Source organism: Leptidea sinapis, chromosome 39, assembly GCF_905404315.1.
Source record: "Leptidea sinapis chromosome 39, ilLepSina1.1, whole genome shotgun sequence".
NCBI classification, from domain to species: Eukaryota; Metazoa; Arthropoda; class Insecta; order Lepidoptera; family Pieridae; genus Leptidea; species Leptidea sinapis.
In genome coordinates, this window is record NC_066303.1 from 3,282,802 (window position 1) to 3,307,328 (window position 24,527).

At 33.8% G+C, this 24,527-nt stretch overlaps 1 protein-coding gene across 1 annotated transcript; it reads right to left on the reverse strand.

Moving 5' to 3' along the window:
* LOC126976171 (regulator of chromosome condensation) lies at positions 1-24,238 on the reverse strand. The gene is made up of 14 exons (XM_050824406.1): positions 24,075-24,238; positions 23,690-23,785; positions 20,504-20,615; positions 19,520-19,607; positions 18,187-18,366; positions 17,020-17,151; positions 15,577-15,673; positions 14,543-14,680; positions 12,762-12,924; positions 12,271-12,392; positions 10,430-10,584; positions 8,767-8,940; positions 3,713-3,764; positions 1-2,454 (listed from the first exon to the last, which is right to left on the reverse strand). Exons 2-14 carry the CDS (start codon positions 23,778-23,780, stop codon positions 2,228-2,230), a joined length of 1,731 nt encoding a protein of 576 aa, XP_050680363.1. The 5' UTR covers positions 23,781-23,785; positions 24,075-24,238; the 3' UTR covers positions 1-2,227.
* Positions 24,239-24,527: the final 289 nt, after the last annotated feature.

Genomic DNA, 24,527 nt, shown 5'->3' on the forward strand with positions numbered 1-24,527 from the left:
CTATGCACTACACATTTATTATGAAAACACAATACATCATTACTTACAAGTATAATATTAACAATAAAGAAATAGCGTGGTACACTTTGTACTTCAAAATCATGTACCCCAGAGAAATCTTTATATAAAATATTTTTATCCGATAAAATATTAAATTGGATTACGCTAAAGATTTATAATCCATAAATATATTATCTAATACCTGCAACATATTTGAAACCAACAGTTCTCAAATATTCACAATGTAAACCAATGATAAAAATAGTAACAATATTGAATCTAGTCTTATACTATACGGCCTTTGTTTGAGACGTACTGATTCAATTGATTCATTTAAAATTTTATTATAACTTACAATATATTAAATTTTAAATCCTATTATATATATATAAAAAAAATTGTCCGTTGTATGCTCCTGTTATAATTAAATTGACCTCAGATTATTAAATTATTATCAGACATTATCAATCATTCAGAATTTTGTGGTTAGAATTTTATATCTTAATCAGAATTTCGGAATCCCAATATGGGACAACTTTAATTCCTACTAGTGTTAGTAATGTTTAACCTCGTGGTGGTGGTCTGGTGTGTAGAAAATTCATTGAGTTGATTTTTATAAAATTGCATGATCATGCACAAATACTCTAATACTTAAATTATAATAGAAATTAGATATTAAGAGTAATGTGGTGGTGAATTGTGGCCTTAATTTATTAACCTTTTTCAATTATCACTTATAATTCTATATACTTAATTTAGATTTCTACAATAAACTCTATATATTTTGAAGCAAAAAAAACTTAAGAAATCTTACTAGTTATTGGAAATTGTCTCTTCTAACAGAAAATCTTATCAAAATTTCATATTATGAGTTATTAATGAAAAACAATATATACCATTCTTTTAGTCACATTTTACTAATTATTGCATTTATTAGTGTACTAATGAATCCTCAAGATTTTTTGTAGACAATTGCTAATATTTTTAGCAGCTTTGTCACTATTCAACACATTTTTGTCTAAGACTATAAGCTCATGGTTTATTAGACCCCTTAATTGTGTCCATCTTCATTGCTTGAGAACGGCAGCCATTTTAGAGCTATAACAAGTGCTCAAACAAATAAAACAAAATAGAATTAACATTTATAAGATTAAGTTATAATAGAAAGCTTTAGTTTTTGGCTATTTAAACAAAGTTATTTTAAGACAGTTTTATATGTCAGTAATAAGCGATTAATATAAATAATAAATATATTAATAGACCAATCAAAACATGACATGTGAATAGCCACGGAGTATGTTTTCATATTGTTTGTGGTATGCAACCCAATTATTTGTACATACATAATACAAATAGTAAGTCAACTCCTGTATTCAGCCACTATCTACAACACCAAATATCTGAAACACTGCCTTGATGTCTAGTTGTTAGAAATTTGTAAGGGTTGTCACAAAACCTTTCTATAATTAAACAATTTGATATTTTTAAAGTGATATCTTTCACTTCTGGGACTAATATACAAGTTAAATTTGTATACAATATTTTTGGATGATGCGAGATGTACATGCAGTAACCTGTACTTGAACAAATACTCGTTAAGTTTTCGGATTATGTGGGGTGTGGACGGTTGGTAGATCGTTGGAGCGTGAGCTGAGACACGCGGGTTTGAGTCCTGCATCGACCAAAAATTTTGGTATACAAATTTAATTTATATAGTTGCTATAAGACATTTACCCATAACCACTTATAGCACAGTTGGTAAGCATATTTAAATTAAAAAAGCACTAATTTGATAATAAATTTTCACAAAATAGCAAAATCGTGTAGTGGTTTCGTACGAGTAAACACGAGTACCGTTTTGCAATGGAATGAATCGGTACGACCGCTGATGGCGCGCGCAGGAGGGGATGTGGCTCTGTGTAATGGCCAAGTTGAGTCACTATTTGTTTATATGTGATCATATAGCTTGTTTTGCATTATGTTATGAAACAAATAATATTATCACTGTTGTGGTCAGATCATGTCATCACTCTTAATACTGAGACCAATTGCAACTTAGGAACCAAACAAAACATCATTAATCAATAGAATCAGTACAGGATGCTCAAGAAATCCACAATCATGTCCAACAGAATAAATTCTGAATTAAGTAAACATCTTACCACATTGGTAATCTGTCCGTGATGTCACAATTAACACTAAACACATCACAATTCACAAAACACTATCACGCCTTCTCCGTTCCGTTCACTTCATCCATTTTCTCTGTTTCAGCTGGTTCAATTGCTGGGGTTTCCTTTTCTCTCTCTTTTTCTTTTTCCTCTGGTTGGCTTTCGACAGTGTCTTGGCTGGATGTGTCCATGCTTTCAGGTTTGGATTCCTCTTGTTCAGAATTCTCTTCAACACTCTGTTTGTCTGTCTGTTGGTCTTCGTCATTTTGTATTTTATCTGTAACTAAAAATAGATGGGATTAGATGAATGCTCTAATAAAATACTATTTATTCCACACAAAATGTTTTAACTTCACCAATGTTTGCATGTTATGAGTTGGGAGTGTATACTTCTAGTAATTTTATATTGTATATGTATTCATATAAAAATACCACTCCTAAATTATTAGAAGTAAATAAACTTTTAAATTTTTATTTTAGAAACATTTATGTTAACATTTAAAAGTTTTTATTTCAGAGTGGTTCCTATATTCAACCTTATGTCTTCTTATGATATTATTAATCTTACAAGATTGCATTTCAATAGTATTTATTGCTTGGTATAAAATGGTCTTAAATTACCTATATTTTTTAAAGAATTATTAAGTATTAAAAAAAAACCATTACTGCATTATACATAGGACTACATATTCCAGCATTAATGACTAGGGAACTATCATCAATTACTATTTTTTTCATCATCAGTTATAATACTAAGAGGACAGAAGTGAGTCCAAGTAATAGTTAGACATTTATTTTAAAATAAAAAAAGAATTTAAAAGAACGGACAAGATGGCACTATCTTAAATCATATGCACTCGTAATAATAATTAACCGTGCATCCACACCGCATTAACTTTGTGCAGATAAATGTTTCCAAGTGTTACTCAGCAACATCCGATAGCAAAAAAATATTTATTTTACTCAATATTATGTTACCTTGTTAGTATATGTTAAGCAATGTTACCCAAAACAGTCAACATGGCCACAAAGTGCCTGCAGAACTTGGAGAAAAAATACTGTGCTACTTGATTGTTGCCGAAGGTTATTCTATCTTATATTAAAATCGCGATACAAAAGTAACTGTTGATCGTAGCTGGGTGAAAATTTGAAGTTGTATGTATTTTTTAATGCTGACTCATAATCAAACAAATTTAAAAAAAAATGTCAAAAAAATAAAATTTGGCGTGGACCACCCTTAACATTTAGGGGGATGAAAAATAGATGTTGTCCGATTCTCAGACCTACCCAAGATGTACTCAAAATTTCATGAGAATCGGTCAAGCCGTTTCGAAGGAGTTTAACTACAAACACCGAGACATAAGATTTGTGGTATGGACGCGATGAGCAACAATCGACAAATACTAACAAGTAGCCGCAAAAGTTACAGACAGTTATCTAATGTAAGTGTGTTGCAGAGTGTTGCTCTAATCAAGTTAGATGTGGTGGCACAGTTAGAGCTGAGAAGTAATATAGAAATAATATTATATATAAATACTAACCTGCATCGTCTACCTCCATAGCTGTGTCTTTCTTTTCGTCACCGTTAATTTTCTAGACAAAGCAAAAAATGATTAATTTGGAACAATTACAGTACATACAATGAATCCCAAACCCAATCATCGGCGGAAATTATGTTCTTTCGTTTGCCAAGGTCATTATATCCCAGCTTTTCAAACCCTGTGACGAAATTTTATTAAAAAGTCCTGCTGAATATTTTTCTACTCAGGTCTGAGGCCTATATTTTCGAATGGGTAGTGTTTTGGTAGTTTTTAATGTTAATTTATGACGTTCAATTTCAAATCCAATTTTGAATATGAATTCTTCCAATAAATCAAAGCTTTTTATACCTACTACTTTGTAACTTACAAAGATTCTTGGTACGAAAAAAATCACCAAAATAGTGTTAATCCTTTTTCCTCGTTTTTTTTTGTAAGACACCCCTTTCCCCAAAAAATAGATTAAACTATACAAATAACGAAACTAACTACAGGACGACACAAAAAACATTTACAACACCTGAGCTTCAATGGCTCGAGTTCAAATACGAGTGGTCTCAAATAAGTGTTACAAACACCCAATTCTTAGCTTGGAACCGTAAATTAAACGGTTAATTAATGGTTAAAATCTGTTTTGCATTTATTATTAGAGTGTCACGCTAAAGTACCTGCCAAACTGTAGATCATACACTCGTCTCGTGCGGTCGAGTGCATAACTTAATATATATTTTGAAAAATATAGAAACTGCTTTGTCAAATAACTCGCTGATGAAGGTACGTGGAATAAAGCAGTTTTTAACCGGTTTCTTCTCAAACGTTAACTGGTTTTAATGCCTGTCATGGCTCAAGATCATTTATTTACGAATAGTACAAGTAAATAGTTGATATTTTATTATAAAACCATATAATTTCGACCATTCGTCTTTGAATTCGAGCGCGTGACACTAAACATTGCCTGTATATATATATCCATTTTATACCATTGTATGCGTGCATGCATAGCGCAGAATTTGATTCTTTGAAACAATTTTCTTAAATTATCACCTTCATTCGTCGAAACATACCCAAAGTTTTTTTTGCAATATTCACATTAATGTGTAAACAAAACCAAAAGCGTTTTATTTTGTGATAATTGATCTTCATATCATCATTGTGTCATATCATTTATGTCAGTAATTTCTATCTATAGTGAATTATTATATATAATCTGTGAATTATAATAATAATAATATAATCACCTCCTATGCCTTTTAACCAACTTTATGTATTTAAATATTTGACTACCCACCCATACATATCTAACGACACTATAGGCAATAAATAGTGTTAATTCCGTCAATATTTGTCTTTAAACAATTCGACACGTGTTTCGCCTCTACACGAGGCATCCTCAGTAGATGTTGACTAGCAAGACTCTGGCACGAGTCTCGACTTAAATGAGCCGGAAACCGCAATTTTATACCCTCGTCCCATGAAATGACGCTCTGTGATTGGTCGGCTGTGATGACGTATTACACCCGGAATAGAATTTTTCCGGCTCATTTAATTCAGTCTCGTGGCAAATTTTGGCGAGTCAACATCTCCTGAGGATGCCCCTTGTAGCGGCGAAACACGTGTCGAATTGTTTAGACAAATATTGATGGAATTAACACTATTTATTACCTATAGTGTCGTTAGATATGTATGGGTAGTCAAATATTTAAATACATGAAGTTGGTTAAAAGGCATAGGAGGTGATTATATTATTATTATAAAATAACGTAAAAATATTATTATAAAAAAAATATTATTATTATAAATAAGTCGGAAATAACACTAAAGAAAACTCAATACATTTGTATAATTATGGATTTCCGCAAAGTAACGCCTACTTCAATAAAAACAACTATATGCCTCTACACTGTCACCAACTAATATCTACATATCAGAACTTAACTAAATCAAAATTTATTAAAAAAAATGCAAAAAAAAAAATATTAAAAAATTACTAAAATAAATAAAACTCCAACTAAACACCACATGAAGTACAATCAAATTACTTTTCATTCTCTTGGCTGCAGTACTACTAGTCGACTGGGATTTTGAAGGCTTCTTTCGGCTTTTTCCCTAATAATAATAATAAGTGAATAAAGAAAAAATAAATATTTTTAATTATTAAAACTCTCCTCACATATTAAATGTAAGTCTCCAGCGCAACCAGAATATTAATAATAAACTTTATTAACAACATAATTACACTGCAGGACATAAAAAAAGGAACCTTTAACAAAATAAGTAATTTCAATATAATGTGTCACAATAATAAAGAATAATTAATACAGACCCAGTGGAATATAAAAAGAAATATGAGACCAATAACATTGAGGAGCAGTTCAATCACTTTAGTGTTGCCAATCGGAGGCCCACTCAGTAAACGTCGAGCCGTCTGAGACTCGACACTGATTTTCAGTGGGCACTGTGTTTCGCAATAAAGTACTATCCTGATCAATGTACTACAGTCAATTTTCTTTTATTACATTAAGGGATTAGATGCAGACCCATTACCATGCAGTGCCGCTTCAGAATTCTTGAAAAGCCAAAAAGCTGAGTGGACTACTTTAATTATGTTCGTCCCCTTGACAAATAAGATGTTAAGTCTCGTTTGCCCCGTAATTTCACTAGCTATATAAGATAATAATGGTTAGACATTACTGCTTTACGGTAGACAAAGGCGCCGTTGTGGTACCCATTAATCTAGCCGGCATCCAGTGCAATGGAGCCTCCCACTGGTTGCGCGCGCGTCACTACCTCGTATTTAAAACTTTCATACAGAGTGGCGCTACAATGACGACAATAAATAAACACACTGGTAGAACTTCTTAACCGTAATTATAAAAAAAATATTCAAAAATTAATTATCTACAATAATTCACTAAAATAAAATAAATTCTCCATAATATCATTTCGGAACAACCTGTAAGAAATCTAGTAGTCGCGCGCTAGCGATGCCACTGACACCTACTTCGGGCCGTCTTATGTGACCACGTGAGGATGATTAAAATATTGTTTACTTAACATAATATAATTTGTTTGTTTGAAAATTTCAAATGTTTACTTTTAATTTTAGAATATTTTATTAGCTTCAGCTATGTATGTATGTATATTTGTTTGTAAGCGACTCATTTGGGCGCGATTTAAACGGCCAGATCGTTCAAATTTCGTATATTTATCGAGGACCGATGACAATACATTAAATTGATAAAATTATTCCATGTTTCAATTTGCAAAATAAGAATTTTGATAACTCATATAATTTTCCTCTATCGTCGATAAGGCAGGAAATGATGTTAATTTTAAATTTCAACAAATTTTCGAATACCAAAGAGAATTTTGTGCTTTTTAAAACTATGACATAATATTATTTTAATTTTTTTTTTATGGAAAAGGAGGACAAACAAGCGTACAGGTCACCTGGTGTTAAGTGATCACCGCCGCCCACATTCTCTTGCAACACCAGAGGAATCATAGGAGCGTTGCCGGCCTTGAATGAAGGTGTACGCGCTTTGAAGGTACCCATGTCGTATCGTCCCGGAAACACCGCACAAGGAAGTGATTATTATTACGATTAAGGTTAGATAGCTCTACCCGTGTTCATTTACGGCCGTTTTCAATAACCTATCTATCCTTAGTAGAACTTACTAGAGGTACTCAAATCTATCCTTTTACCCTTACTTACATTTCAATAACCGACAGACAGCATTGGACTATAACTATATTAGACATAACTATGGATAGATAAGATCTTGTCATTAAACGGTGACAGCAATGTATCCGTAACTAGAGATACGTTAATTGAAAACGGCTGTTAATGTCGTCATTACAGCGCCACGCTGTATAATATTTTTAGGTACTTCTGAATTTAGACTGATTTGTAAATAAACTGTGTCTGTGGTATGATAAAGTGAAGGACGTCTTGGCGGGGCCTGCAGGAGATATCAAGGTTAGTCCCTGGAATTTTACTGCATAATTATTACAAGGAGACGAACCCTTCGACCTAATTCATACAGACCACTAAAATAATCTTTAAGATTAGCCATCGCGACCGCTCGGAAGTGCATGATAATCTGGAAATCCAAACAGCCAAGAAAGGAGTAAGAATGTTTTCTGTGGCTTAAGTCATATCAAACTTATATTAAGATTTGATTTTACTATTAAGTGATAGTATTTCAGGATCTAAATTCTGAAGAATCAGGCCAGGTCATAATCCACCTTTTATACTGCAATCCCTTATAATTTTGTCCTTTAGCCTACCGAAAGTTTACCCATACAATTATTCTTCTGAATTGACTGAATACAAAATGAGTTTATGGTGGCGCGAAAATTATGAAATTAGTATGGTGTAATCTATCGATGGCCCCTAATGGCGTATTTTTTCATAATATAAAGCGATGTAACCATTCCACTAGAATATAAAAAAACAAAATATATTTCCTATTACATATAAAATATAGTAAAATACTTAAATCTTTTATACGTCTAGATAGACTATGACAGCTGTGAAAACGTTGAAAGATATTCGGCCGTACAAATAAAATTGGCATATAGTTATAACTAAATAAACGCAGAAAATGCAAAATGTTTATACAATTAGACATTTTGCTTACGATTGGTTAATTCGGACATAATAACGTTTCCCGCGTTTATTTGCAAGGCAGCTTGTCATTCGGAAAACTTCATAATTTTCATTGTATTGACAGTGTTGTCAACGATATTGTAAACATTTTGCATAATATTCTTTATTTATGCTCAGTTATAACTTTATACCAAGTTTATTTGTAAGGCCGATTGAATTTAGAGTTAACATCTACTTTGTTTTAAAATCGCGAGTGTAAGACGTAGGTTGTCACTCACACTAAAGTATTTTTAAACCTGACCTGTTTCTATCGGTTGTATAACAGCAAGAGAGTCTATCTAGACAGATAAATTATCTAACAATGTAACCATTCCACTAAAATATAAAAAACGAGGATAATATTACATATAAAATATAATTATATATTTAGTTATTTTTAAATCACCTCTGCTTGTGCCGCTTGGGCATCACTCTGCGAGCTGGTAGATGATATGTGTTGGTCCTGCTCCTTCGCGCGTTTGGACCTCGGCTTCTCCTCGACGGGCTCCGGGTCAACCACATCCTCGACTGGTTCCGGCTCAGGTTGCGGCGTCGCCTCTTTCTGCACGGACTTATCCTCCTGAAATCAGTATTAGCTTGGGTTTGAAATTTCGAAGATTAGTTTTAAAGATATTGTCAAACATAATTCGAACCGAACTGAAAGCATGGACAATGCGAACCGACGAAGGGACGAGACGAGCAGGACATGCAGCTGATGTTAATTGATAAATTAATAGACTTCAAAATCAGCTCGGGGCCATGACAATATAATCTCATTCGATTTCTCGCCTTATTGTTGTTATTAGTAATTGCTATTTTACTTTCAACTTATATAAGGATAAAATCCAATCCCATTGTCTTTGTTCTAATTTATAATTATTATGATGTTGGCATACAAAAGTTAAAATGCGGGTACTTCAGTCTTTATCACCCGCCGACGTGATAGAATTTTTGTTTCTTTTTTGTCGAATTTTTAACCAATATTTTCTAAGTTGCTTTTTTTTATAATACATCTACCCCCTTATTCAAAATAGTCTGCTAACTTAAAGCATTGCTAATTCTCACTCTGTCTTCTATTGACCTAAGTCAGAATGAGAAAAAACACTCCTAAGCGGCTGTTTAAAGTTAGCGGACCAATATGAATTAGGGGGCTAGACAGCTATATTTCCGAAACATAATTTAATTAGTTTTGTTTTTATATAAATTTGACTTGAAATTAATTATTCGTCCATTCAAATTCAATAAGGAGACTGTGAAACGTTTTCTTTGTTTTTAATGTTTATTTATTTTGGAATATGTTGCGATGTTTAGGTACTTTACTTGAAAAACTACCGTAAGATATATTTCAGTAGCTATTTTGTCCACATATAGTATAGTCACATTTTATATTATATACAAGCTTTCTCGCACTTCAAGGTCAAGTGATTCTTCTTTATTTTTTGGAATAAATATCTCAAATTATTACCATTAAAAGCATGTATAGTTTAGGTTTGTTTTACAAAGAACATATAAAATTGTTTATAAAATCATAAACACTAATAAAACCAATTGTTTACATCGAAAACACTCTTTATTCTAAAATATAACGGTTTTTGAACTTTGTGTCGTGTGTGTAAAATAATATAAAACATAATATGAATAATTTATGTACATGTTCTTATAGCTTGCTGTGATAGCTTTCAGATAAATTCACTGAAATCTGACTCGAACCCACGACCTCCGGCGTTCCGTGCCGGTGCTCTAACCAACTGAGCCAACCGTACGAGTACCGCCTCGTTATAAAATTCTGTTTGCTTTGTTCAACTCTCAGGTTGTGGCTTCATGTACAATAGATGATATAGTGATTATTTGTGTATTAATCCTAGAAGTGAGGGTTATCACTTTAAAAACATAACATATTGTATAAATCGCTCAGAAATCAACGTAATTGAATCTTAGAGGGATCGATTTGCGAAGGGTTAGTTAATTGATGAAATTTGGAGATTTTTTTTTTGAATTTTTTATGAAATTCTGATGTTATACCTGATGTTTAGTGCCATTAAAGTTTTTTTTTAATTGTATGTACTCACAACTAGCAGCACTGTGTGCTGGGCGCCCGCAGCGACTGCTACTGGAACGGTGTTGTCAGGCAGAACAGGCTGCACTATGGTGGGTTCATTGGCATCTGAGCTGCCACCCGTGCCTAGCTGACCTTCACTACCCATACCCCACGCGTACACCTCACCTGGTTACAAACAGAAACATTCAAATACATTATAATACTATTCTTTTAGAATTACACACATCACCAATATTAACCTTCTAATATTATTTTGACTTTAAAACCCATATGACTCCTAATGTCAACCTAATAAATTGATAGAATACCAATTGTTCGGTCATTGTAAGGTTTGGTGGGTAGATTTAAATTCATCCTTCTGACTACACTCATCTTTCTTGCAATGTAATGGCAAAGCAGAGCAATTAAGTGGGAGTTCAAGGTTAGTGGATGAAAATTTCTATTTAACAGATTCTCATTTGAATCACTATACGAATATGAATTCAATACTATTATTTTGTTAGTAAAAATTTTGGGTGTATGGTAGGATGAAGACCTTACAGAAAATCTCTGGAATAGAGTAAAAAAGGATTATCCACTCTGTGATGCACCATGTGATAAGATACCTAAACATATGTCTTTTATAAAATCTTTAAAAAAAAATTTACACATGTACTACAACAGCTGTTCGAGGAGGATGCAGACCAGTGAGGCGTAAATGAATTAAGAATTTACAGACGGCTCCATAATGATTATTGGAACTGGTGCTTGGGCACACACAACTCCATCTTCCAATGTGAGTGTGTAGCCATCAAGGAAGCGGCTAACGCAGAACTAAGAAAGAAAGTATGGCCACAATATCAGAATTCTCCCTGACAGTATACCTAGTTCGTTCGACACAGCGAATGAACTTGCAAGAGGCGCATCAGCTATCCAAGTGGCTGATCTTTTGCCACTCCTGCAATTGCCGTTCAGCCAAATGCGCTCATGGATACGCTCTCTACCAACAACATATACAACACCTGATGGTTAAATGTCTCAAGCTGTAGACAGTCGAAAGAAGCGATACCTGCACTGTGTTAGCACCCAAACTGATAAGTCAACTTATCAACCTAAACAGACATGACATCCGAATCACGGTGGGCAGAATACACGTCACACAAACAAGCACTTTTCACAACCGACGCAACAGACAGTCCTAAGTGCAGAGGCTATTTAGCCGAGGACGGTCATTCACGGAATTCTGAAATGTGCGGTGGTGGACAACCAACGAGCAAAAACCTTAGTGAATACCAGATCGCTTCGAGAAGTCTGCAAACACCCCATGTTCTGAACTTCTGGAAGAGCTGGGTTGGTTGGAATGACTGGCCAACACTGCACGCAAAATGGACCCAACTGAGTAGTGGTTAAATTGTGGAAACAGGAGCCCCTATACCATAGTTCTTCGGCTTTGGCATTGTGACTAGGCTCTCTACCATCTGCTTGGGTAGGGTCCTAGAATACTTCGGCCACATCGCCAAAAGGGTTGAAGACAACCTGGAGAGACTGATGGTAACAGGGAAGAAGACTAAGAGGAAGGAGCCCCATGCGATGGACCGATCAGATTCGCACTGCCCTTGCAACCACTGTCCACGACGCTTTAAAATCTGCTTCCGATAGGGGCAGATGGCGGCAAATAATACGCAACAAAGTACTCTGTCGAGATGATCACGACCCTCAGCACTGAGGAAACCGCCGCGAGGAGGATACCATAGTTCTTATCAGATAAAATAGAATATTGCAAGGACTGCCTAGCTACTGTAGCGCGTTCGGTATGTTTTCGGAGAATGTCTAAAAATAAATAACAATAATAAAAAATGATGAATGACATACCACTGTCGGTGACAGCAAAACCATTGCTAGTTCCTGCCGATATGCTAATGCATTTCTTGTTTTGCAGTTTAGGGATAGCTTCTAATGTTTCTGCATCTGTTGTTCTGTCACCAAGACCCAACCTTAAACAATAAAAACGTAAATTAAAATTATATTATATTTAGTTTACAAATTAAATTTGTAACTTAAAGAAATTATCTAAATCTAAGCACTTTTCACACAATGAAAATGTTTATTGGAATTGCCATATTGAGTATATAAACTAATAGTAGGTTTATATCCATTCACTCATTAACCTCGGAGTTCCTCTAATAAGTAGACAACCAATTACTAATATTACAGAATTCTTGTTGTATTTTACTTCTAAGTTATAGTATTTTCCTTACTTCTTATTACTGTATATTACGATAATTGCTCTTGTTAAAACATATAAGTGAAAACTGTATTGGTGTAAACTGTAAGTTTTCTGAATAAAATAAAATAAATATTACCTTCCATATTCACACCGTCCTACTGAATAGACTTGTCCATTGTTGTCCAGAGCCAAACTGTGGTGCTGCCCAATGGCCACTTCCTTCCATGTGACGGTGGTAGAGAATGCATCACATTCCATTGGTGAATATAATGCTACTTTACGTTTCTCACCTGTTATTCCTGTAATTAAAAAGGTGTTTTGGTCATGGTTGCTTATAGATTGACAAATTCATATGAGTCCACTCGTAGATGGGTGTATGAAAAGTAATCATGTCGGGCCAGAACCTATATGCCAGGAAATACCCTTATAAAATCACTAATGTAAAATATCATTTACGGCCGTTCCCAAAATACTAACTACAGATAGAGATAAATTACTACCATCTACTGTCAGTAATTAGTTGTCAATAATCTGAAGCTGTCCCAATATACCCGATAAGTCTAAGTCTAATAAATTCTTAAGATCCATGAGTTACAGATGCTATGACAATTACAATATGTCGTACGCAGATTTGATAGATAAGTATAAACTACTATCCCTTCAATCAAGGCGCAAACTTCTTCAATGTATGTTTCTGCACGGCATTATACATAGCAAATTTGATTGTACAGAATTGACCAACAAATTAAATTATGTTATTCCTAGAACAGCCCATATCCGAGGACTGTGTAATCGTAAACTTTTTGCAACAGGTAAATTTCGTACTAATGCAGGAATAAGATCACCTCTGCATCAGTTAGTTGACAATTACAACAAAGAATTCATTAGTGTTGACATTTTCCATTTATCCGAGAGCCAGTTCAAGTGCCAAATTAAAAAAAAAAATACTGGATAATATTTGATTTATTTACATACATTCTTTTAAATACCTACTGATCATCATAAGTACTTTAGGTTAATATCATTGTATATATAGTCATAATTTAGTGTAGATTTGTGTAGATAATTATTTCTTTTGTTTTCCTTTTTGTGTTTATTAATTGTTTGATTTCTATAAATTTAATTTACTCCAACTAGCCATAATATTAAGAACATTGTGTATTTCTCTTTAGTTTCAATTAGTATTGTATAAACATTTATTTTTGTACCTAACATTGAATACCTCTAAGTTTTTCATAGTAAGATGTGGATAGCGTATCTGACTACAATTTTATTAGACTTAATTGTTATTTCTTTATGTATCTACTTTGTAAGTTGTAGTTGTTTGCTTTCCCTAATAAAAAAAAAAAAAAAAAAAAAAAAAAAAAAAAAAAGTCATTCTTATTGCCTTATAGTGGGACGTGTGAATTGCAATTTCAATACAAACTTCTATTGCTGGCAAGCTATACGTCGTCCCATTGACAGACAGCGTGTATGAATAAGGTGAGTTACCATCGATAAGTTTATTGGAACAGAAAAGTCAACGATAGTTACGATTTTTATCTCAAGTAAGAGATAGACTGAATATTGGGAACAGCTGTCAGTCTATCAGATTACTTGGAACTTTATGAGTGGTGTAAGTCCGAACTGCATTTCTAAAACTCTTTCATTTCTTTACGCAGCACACTTTTTGTTGGTAGATAAAATATTTCATCATCACACGGCTTGGTAACTGCACTGGTTTTAGTGCAGTTATTCTTATTCTACTTCTCTGTAATACCGCACCTTGAAAATGAGGCGGGATCTCGAAATACCGAGATTGGAAGCCCTACTTGGGATCGATGCTACTCAACTTCAGCTTTATGTTAATGATAACTTTAAAATATGTAAAAGTGGGCTACTTAAAGAATCAACATTTGAATTTTAATATAGTCTTACCTAACTGTCCATAGTTATTGAGTCCCCAGGCGAACATTTTGTCCGTATTCGCGTCGACTGCGAACGTTGCGTGGTAACCCGCCCAAATGACTCGCGCTGGAAACTTTAGTGACACCTTCGTTGGAGCCAAGAGAGCACCTGCAATTTTTGAAGTGAAAACTTCTTTAGCATCGTTGTGATTTGAAAGTCAATGAAACGAAAAAGAGACAGATACAGAATTTCATAAGATTTAACGTGGGAGAAATGATATAGGAAGCATTATACAGTGTTTCTTATGTTTATGGTTATGCTCTGCTCCGTTCCCCCGCCCCTCGTGCTTACTAAAGCATAGTGGGAGTTTACTTGGGCCTATGCGTTGTGTTTGTACGCGCATGCGTAGTGCAAAGCTTGAGAAAGGGCATCGCAACAGCTGTGGTGTTTGGTATACGTTTGTAGAGTATTTTTCATAATTTTTTAAGATTTCACTTCTAGCACGTGTTACACACGTACTCACATGTTTCTTTTTTTAAATTTATTTATCATAAGGCACATAAATAATAGAAAGAAGTATACTAAGGATTAAGAAACAACAGGTGACCCGTACGTTCGTTTGTCCTCCTATTCCATAAAAAAAAAATAAGAAAAGCGATAGAATAAGCTTAAAAGAAATAAGAAAAAGGACAAACATTGCAGACATATCACAAACTATTAGTAAACTCAAATGGTAATTGGGAAAATTGAAAATGTCATGTGGAGATTGAACGGGGCTTCTTTCTGGATGAGAAGCAACTACCCTGCCTTTGCGCCAAACATTCTTATTAGAGCAATTATAATATAACATCTTAGATAATTTATACGTTTTAGATAGACAGACAGCTGTCAAAAAAATCGAAAAAAATAGCGGCGAACAGTTGACCTCTATTTTCAGCAACTCACGCACAATCAAAGTCATATACTAAAGTTATAAACATGGCCTGTTTTCATGACTTGCCGAACAGCAAGAGGTTCTATCTAGACATTTGAATAATCTAAATATAACATGATATATGACTTACTGAAGCCCTGTCTGGCTTCCCTGGAGGCTGACCGCTGGGGCAACCTTCCGAGTTGTCCTTGTTCCCCACAACCCATTGTGTACACTCCACCAGTATTCTGTAATAAATACAAATATTAATATTCAAAATAGGATATAATGTCACTTATGCCAAGCCAAAAATTACCACCCATTCGAAGAAATAGTATAATAATAATTTATTTGATTCAGAAAAAGTTTAAAAATATTGCTGCATTGTAATATCGTACAATAAAGCTTATTGTGTAATAGACTGAGGGTGGTCACTCCATTCCCAATCTGTGGTAACATTTATGTCATATATCATTGAAAGTCATTTATGTTATAGTAACCTGTACCACATAAACATCTTTTGAATTTCGTAATACAATATTATTATATTCAAGATTTTGCACATATTTTACTTCAAGAAATTATAAGTACCTATCCTAATTGAGAAGTTCTAAATATTATGGTGAGTAAAGGGAACATAACCTTTTCTCCGCTCAATTTCTTTAATTTAAAAAATTATAATATTCAAATTCGAATATTTTTATTGATAATAAAATAGGATGTGACATCACTTATTGAAAGTCAAAAAACTACCACCCATTTCAAAATGAATGCCTCAGACCTGAGAAGAATGGGCGCAACAAACTCAGCGGGCTTTTTTTTATTTTTCATTCATCGAATAAATATGTTTACAAAGAAATATTGTACAATTAAACTTATTATTTAATAGCCTGAGGGCGGTCACTTCATTCCCAATCTGTGGTATCATTAAGAAAGTCATGTATGTTATAGTAACCTTTACCACACAAACATTTTTTAACAATTCTTTTGAATTTAATTAATTATTATCCCTATATATTATTATGTTAGTTTTTCAGGTCAAACAGTTCTTAGAAACAGTCCCCATAGTAAATGAAGTCACACAATTAAGTGATCAACAGTATTACATTTAACATAATTAGTGTATTCTACTTGCACACAACACATGAACTTTTTTTCTCTCTTTTTAATATCTGCAATCAGTGCCCAAACTATGAGCAGATGTGTTGGATATCCAGAATTTTGTGGGAAGTGTCAATCAACCTTTCTTTCCTTTACTTCAAGTCCAATTCGACAATGCTATTTAGCTTGAGTCTCTTTGCATGGTTTATAGTGAGTAACTATAACCATCCACTGCCAATGGGTTTGACACCAGAACTACACAAAAATCATTGTAATCCTGTTACATCAGACGAAATATAAATCTTTGAGGAGATATCCATCATATATATAACACATACACTAGTGATTAATCCATTCCGAGGAATGCCATAGTCCTGATGATTTGAGTAGCTCTACATCTCAATTACATGATTTGAGCTTATATTGGGATACACCAGAGAACATAAAGGTTCATATATTATGTCTACAAATGAAAATATAAGATTTGACATACCGTCAAAACAACAAGATGGTCTCCTCCCGAAGCAATGCCCACAGCTGGCTCTGGAATACTGATCTTGACTGGTTCCTTGCATGCCTTGCCTTCCCGCGCTCGTACCACTAACCCCATGCTTCCATGGGAATCCTGGAATTATATTATTTTTGTAACAACTATAAAGAAAGAAGTATACAACTAACTTATAACTGTAGTCCGACTAGTAACTTCATGCGCGACCATCCCTACGAGTGACATATGATGGCGGGCACGGGGTACTAAAAATGTCAGCGGGGTAAGTCACCCACATTCTTTTGCAACACCAGAGGAAAAGATTGTAGCCAACTTAAGGAAGGTGTACGCGCTTGTTTTGAAGGTACCCATGCCTTATATGGTTATCTCCATATAATTTTATGACACTCATCAACACTCTTAACAGTCAAGTCAAAATTGCATCAGTAGCAATGTAGCATCAATAAATTTACATCTCTTTATCAAGTCATAACAATATCAGGCAGAAGATTTCCTCTGGTGGACAACGGCTTCTCCTAAAGATCTCCGTGACAATTGGTCCTGTGCTGCCCTCATACAGACTATTCCGGCAATCTTGACCAGATTGTCAGTCCATCTTATGGGAGGTGTACCAACACTGCATCTTTTGGTATGTGGTCAATTTGCCCTGCCCACTGCCTGTTTCTGATTCGATCTCGCATGGAAACTTTGAGCATAGCACTCTCCATTGCCCTCTGAGCGACCATTAGCTTTCTCATAAGTGCCATAGTTAGCAAACACATCTGTGTATATAGTGTAGTCATCACTGGCAACACACTCTGGTTGAAAACTTTCGTCTTCAGACACTGTGGTATTTGGGATGAGCTTTATCAGGTATGTATCGCAATTTACTCACTAAAACATACATATACCATCATGTTGGTTGTGGATTATTCTCATAAAAAAAGGAGACAATTGAATAGCATTAGAGGCATCAACCTGTAAACCATATTGCGAGACAAACTTTGAAATATCAGGAAACTCAAACATATTATATCCCATAGGATATAATATGTAATATCATATATAATAATAATTTATATTAAATATATATAAATGTAATATTATATACAATAATAATTTATATAAAATATATATCAATGTAAAATATGTTTTAAATCATATCATACTAACCCTGAAAGAACCCCAAGCGTACACATCACCATTGTCGAGTAACGCAGCAGAATGTGAATCTCCAGCACAAATGGCAACAGCCTTTCCGAGCAGAATCACTGCTTTGGCTATACCTTCTTCCTCTTGACCACTTGTTGGCCGACCCAGTGCACCTTCATCATTGCACCCAAATGTCCAAACCTGTTAGGCATAGTTTTCTAAATTAACAATTTGCTGTGCTAGAGAAAGGTCAGTATTGGTAAAAACTAAGCATATATTTTCTTCAAATTGATTCATGCTTAAAGAACTTCGGAAACAAATGGTGTCTGAGAAAGAACTACACAAATAACTAGTTTTATTTTAATTTTTATACCGTAGTTACTACTGACTAATGGAATGAAATGTTAAGCTTGCAATAGACAATAAATTATTGATATATAAAACAGTCTCGAAGCCAGTGAGGTCAAAGGTCACAGTGGGGTCAGGGGGCAACGAGGCGGCAGACCAACTAGCTAGAAGGGGTTCTGAGACCCAACCGGTTGGACCAGAGCCTTTCCTGCCTCTGCCACATAGTTGGTTCAGGAACCACTTAAATCAAAAGATAAAAGCACTACATCAACAATTCTGGGATAGTCTTGAGGAGTGCAGGCAAGCCAAAGCAGCTTTACCTTGCGCCGACTTGCGTTTTACCAGGGAAATATTACAACTTAATCGGTGTCGACTAAGATTAATATTATGTGCGGCCACAGGTCACGGCAATTTTAACAGGCATCTCTTTAATATAGGTGTCACGGACAGCCCTCTATGCAGAGGTGCCTGGGGGCAGAGGAAACAGCCGCTCACGTTCTGCTGGAATGCAGTGAGGTGGCAAACTACAGGGCGAAGCACCTGCGGTCACCAGGCGCTCTTCGGGAAGTCTTCCGCGACGTTAAGAGGTTGGGTGACTTGGAGGAGCTTGGCTGGTTGGAGTAGCCTCTACCACCCTGGCACGCAAAATAGGCGCATATGACGTCGAATTGCGGAAAGCGCCCGTATGAAGAAGAAGAAGAAGCCAGTGAGGACATGAAATAAGACTCCCCAATGCTTTAGTAACAACTCTTCTTGCAGACATTTGCTACAGAAAACACTTGATCCATTATGATGTGCACACACCAGACTCCAGAGAGTAAGTAAGCAGTAGATGCACACACACATTGCATTATAATTGATTTGACTATGGTGTTGATATAAATATTCACCATTTCGCCCAGTCAGTACAGGATAGAGAAAAGACAATAGAAAATGGTAAAATTTATAACTAACTTGTTGCATTTTTGCTCCAAATTAATAAAACAATTTTGATTTGAAATATTACCTTTCCTTCAGAATCCAATGCAACAGTATGCATACCACCAGCACAGATGTCCACTATTTTGTTACCAAGCGCAGAGACAGTCTTAAATCTGAAAAAAAGTTAGAATTTGTCTAGATATCATTTTAACTAAGCTTAAACTAGGTTCATAAAAACCAATTATGATGTCCAAGTAGGAGTGCTTGGAAAATATACCATGGTCATTAAATAAATTTGAAAAACAAAAAAAAAGAACTGTGTGCTAAAATAATAATAATACTTTTAAATTATTGATTTAAGATTAAATTAACATGACAATGGAAGGAAAGGTTATTTATTAACAAAATCTGATTTTCAAATTTATTTCATTCTTTATTACAATTCTTTAATATATTAATTAGAATTTGTTGTCCACTCACAGTGTATAAGTTTTTAAGTCCTTTTAATTCCATATTCGGTTTTGTGAAAAAGAAGGTCAAACATGAATTAATATGTGTTACTTTCACCTACACCAGAGAAATCACGACTCAGCTAGTGTATTTTTTATTTTGGTTTTGATAAAATAAGTAGTGTACAGAGAGTAAATAAATTTATTTGGAAAATATCATCTTGGTTTTTATTATTTGTAGTATTAATCAAAATCTTTGTATTGCAAATCGTATTACAAAATGCTGGTAGGTAGACAATAATAATAACTCTTTTTACAATTAACACAAATTATCTTGTCCTAAAATTAAGCATATATAGCCTGTGTTATGGGTTTGGAAGGCAATTACATATTTAATCCATGACTTGGAAACAAACATCTATATTCATAATATAAATGCTTGCACCTACCGGGATTCGAACCCGGGACCTCTAGCTTAGTAGGTAGTAAAATATTAGGTATAACTTTATAACAAGTTTATTTGTAAGGCTGTTATTGCAATACATTAATGGCGCTTAGGGTAACACCACTTATTCTTTGGGTACAAAACCCTTTATTTATATAAATTAAGTTTAGCTCACTTGGTAGTCTCAATAACATCCTCCCCGAGCCCCAATTGTCCAACATCGCCTTGTCCACAAGTAAGTACATGTCCTCGCCTCTTCGGAGCTGTAGGGGTCTCTAATTGAAATGCTGCAACAACATTTTGTGATTAATACAACTAATACTTAATCATGATGAGGTTCTTAAAATACCCATAAAATGCAGCTGAGCTTAATCCATAATATAAGAGCACCACTACAGCTAATTTAATATTATCTTGGGAAAAAAATTACAGGTTCTTGATAAGTATTCACCTATAACTGATATATAAAATTCTCCGAAACGGCTTGACCGATTCTCATGAAATTTTGTGAGCATATTGAGTAGGTCTGAGAATCGGCCAACATCTATTTTTCATACCCCTAAATGTTAAGGGTGGTCCACATGAATTTTTTTTTTTAATTTTTTCTGGCATTTCTTTTAACTTTATTTGATTATGAGTATCTGATTATATATTGATTATGTATCATACATACATACAACTTCAAATTTTCACCCATCTACGATGAACAGTTACTTTTGTATTGCGATTTTAATATCGGCAATACAACATTTGCTGGGTCAGCTAGTATCATATATAAAAACCTTCTCTGCTGCATTTTATGGTATAAATATTATTCCTGTCAGTTCAGTATACTTTGCAGTACTGAAGGAAAAATTTGCCTGTCCATGAAAACATTTTTTTTAAATTATAATAGGTTTTGTAGTTGTCTTTAAATATACACAAACTATATACCACCATTGACTTTACTGTAGACCTATAAAAAACGTCAGCTCTTCCTATGTAAGCTCAAAATTCAAATCAATCATTGTCATATTTCAACCATTATACTCAAAATCTTACCATTTCATACACAATAACATTTCTCATGAATCACTCCATCTTTCAAACCGGAAACAGTATTTGAATCAGTTCAGTAGTTTTTCAGTTTATCGCAAACCTGTTTAGAGCCCCATTACTAATGAGATTCATTAAATATCAACAAAAAATTTTAGGAGGGTTATGTTAGATAAGTAACCGAATACATTAGTGTTTACCTATTAGAATTAGTCTTTTTATGGTCAGTCATTGTACCCTATTCATATTAACCAGTTTCAAGGACACCAGTAGCGCACTAGTCCATGCTCGTAAACAGAAGCTATTTGTGGCTGTATGATTTTATTGAAAACTTTGCCTCTTGTTGTTAAGGGTGAGGGAGGGGTAAAAAAAATCATAACATTTGTATGACGTAATTTATGGATGTCCCCTAAGTTGAAACAACAACATCCCACAAAATTCAAAACCAGATCCAGTTGGAAAGAAATGTAAGATGTTACCACAGACTGCGAATGGAGTGATTGCCCTCAGGCTATTTAAATAAAAAAAAATTGTGACAAAGAAATAAAAATATTGTAAAAAAAAAGTAGCCTGCTGAGTTGCTTCTTCGCATCTCTTCAGACCTGTCTGAGGCAAAAGTTTTCAAATGGGTGGTTTTAGAGATTCAATAAATGATTACAAATTATTTTGAATATTGTAATTTTTTTTAAACTTATTACTTCAGAATTACTTTGTAAGTATATTAATATTTTTGATTCAGGAATACAAGTATTTGAACAATGGCTACATAGGTGAACCCACCATGCCAGACTCATAATTTATGACCCATTTTGATTGCTAATATGTGTGATAGTTTAGCTCAAATAACAAAAAAGAATGTTCACCTTCAGATTACGCAATAGTCACAAAAAAAACTCTACTTAGAATTTGACCACTTTGTTTAAATTGGTATAAAATAATACATAATTATTAATATTATATGTTTTAAACAGACTAATTATAAGCTACAATTGTTTAGGGCAATTCATACCCAAGCTTTCTTATTATTTAAATAATTCTTTTAATTGTAATAAGATTTTTCTATAAGGTTATGTTTAATATACACTTTCATCTTGCTGAGAGACATTTCCATTATGTTTTTAAGAAGCTTGTTATAAAATCTAATACAATTTCAAATAAATGACATGTCAAATTTACATAACCAGAAGTTGTTTTTATAACACAATAATAATGAGTCACAGTTAAATGTATGGCCTGGTTTAGTTGCTGCAGACCATCAGATAATTTAGCCTTTTATGATAATTTTCATATCTGTAAATAATCCATATTAATATTATAAAGCTGCAGTGTTTGTTTGTTTGTTTGAAGGCGCTAATCTCTGGTACTACTGGTCCGATTTGAATGATTCTTTCAGTGTTGGGTACTCCATTTATCGAGGAAGGCTATAGGCTATGTTTTTTTTTTCAAAATTATCCGTAATAAAATTGCTATTTTGTAACACAAGGTGTTAAATTGAAAACCTATTTTTGCGTGCGCTGCAAAAACTATTGACAATAGAACAAAATGATGTACAATATATATATAGGCAATATTTTATTACTTATAAAACTATCGCGTGAATTATACTTTATATGGCAAAACAACATTTGCCGGGTCAGCTAGTATACCATAAAGTCAAGGGCACTACCAGTGACCCCAGTAAATTTCAAGATATTAGTGATGAGTAATATTTGACAACATTATTTTAAATGAATAATAATTTGCATTATCATTTTTTATTAGTTGGTGTAACTACAACTCATAATATATGTTATAATCTTAAATAGGCTAAGATAATTGATATTTGATTTGCACTTATATTCTAAGCCACTTAAGTCTGATATCATTTGATATAAAGAGAAAACCTATAACTCATGGATAATTTTAAGCAAAATTTTAAAGATAAGTATTAAATTTCGCTTCTACTTTAACATGTAACAGAAAAATTTTGTTGAAAAGAAAAATTGAAGAGCAAGAGTTTTTGTTATCAACTAAGAATGGTGTCTGAGTAGAAAGTTTATGTGCCCAAGCAACAAGTCTTAAATTCTAGATAACAACCATGACTAACCTAAAAAAATCAATTATCATTGGATTATTTCGTAATTTATTATAATACTATTATAATCAAATCCTAATCATGTGGAATTATATATAGTGAATTTAGACTTTTTCTTACAAGAAAGTCGGAATATAAAAAGGCGCCAACAAGCTAAATAAACTACTCTATATTTCCCGCCATCATGGTTTGACAGGTCATTGACGTCTATGTAAAAGAAAACAAGTGATATATTTAGAAAAAATGCATTACCTGTTCGTTTTTTCTTATTTTTCGGTGCGGCAGATGCTGTAACCGCCGATGTTTTAGATGCAGTTCGCTTAACACCTCGCGCCGACGGCATAATGTCTGCAATATTGTAATGAACGCGTCAATAAACACAGGACCGTGAGCGCGGCAAACATACGCCTTTACAACATAAATCTTTCGATGACGAATGTCAAATTTATTAACATTCTAAGCGCTTATTTCTAAATAACTTGCATCAATTTCTGCATAAAAGTGCATCTCTCGCAATAATGGTAGCTGGAATTAGGTTATACTAATCGTTTATGTATAGTACTAGGCAGGAACAAACAACGCGCCCAAATCACCAATACGCGATAATATAACTCACAATAGCTAATGGCTTACTTACTGCTTTATAATATTAGATAATATGCAAATCACAACAAGAAAGGAAATTAAATCACAGTACAGTTTAATACGAGATGACGTCTTATTTTAACAAGAGATATTTTACAAACTATAACAATACGCTTCGCTTGGTCAGCGATGAGCGAACGCCAAAGAATATATTTACTCTGGCGACAGCTCAAAGCCGACGGTCAAACACAGAGTATACACTTACTTTAGTTTAGACTTTAGACCATTGCATAGAGTCTAAACTAAAGAATATGTTTACTCTAACGATGTTGATGACAAAACAACTGACAGTAGTGTAAAATAATTTATTTTAGAGTTAGAGTAAATAATAAATTCTCTAGTCATATGTTAGTAAAGTAATAAACATAATAGGTAGTAGTTACGTATATATTCGATACATAGCTATTTAAAACCATAGACTTACAAGACAAAGCGTGCGAGAGTA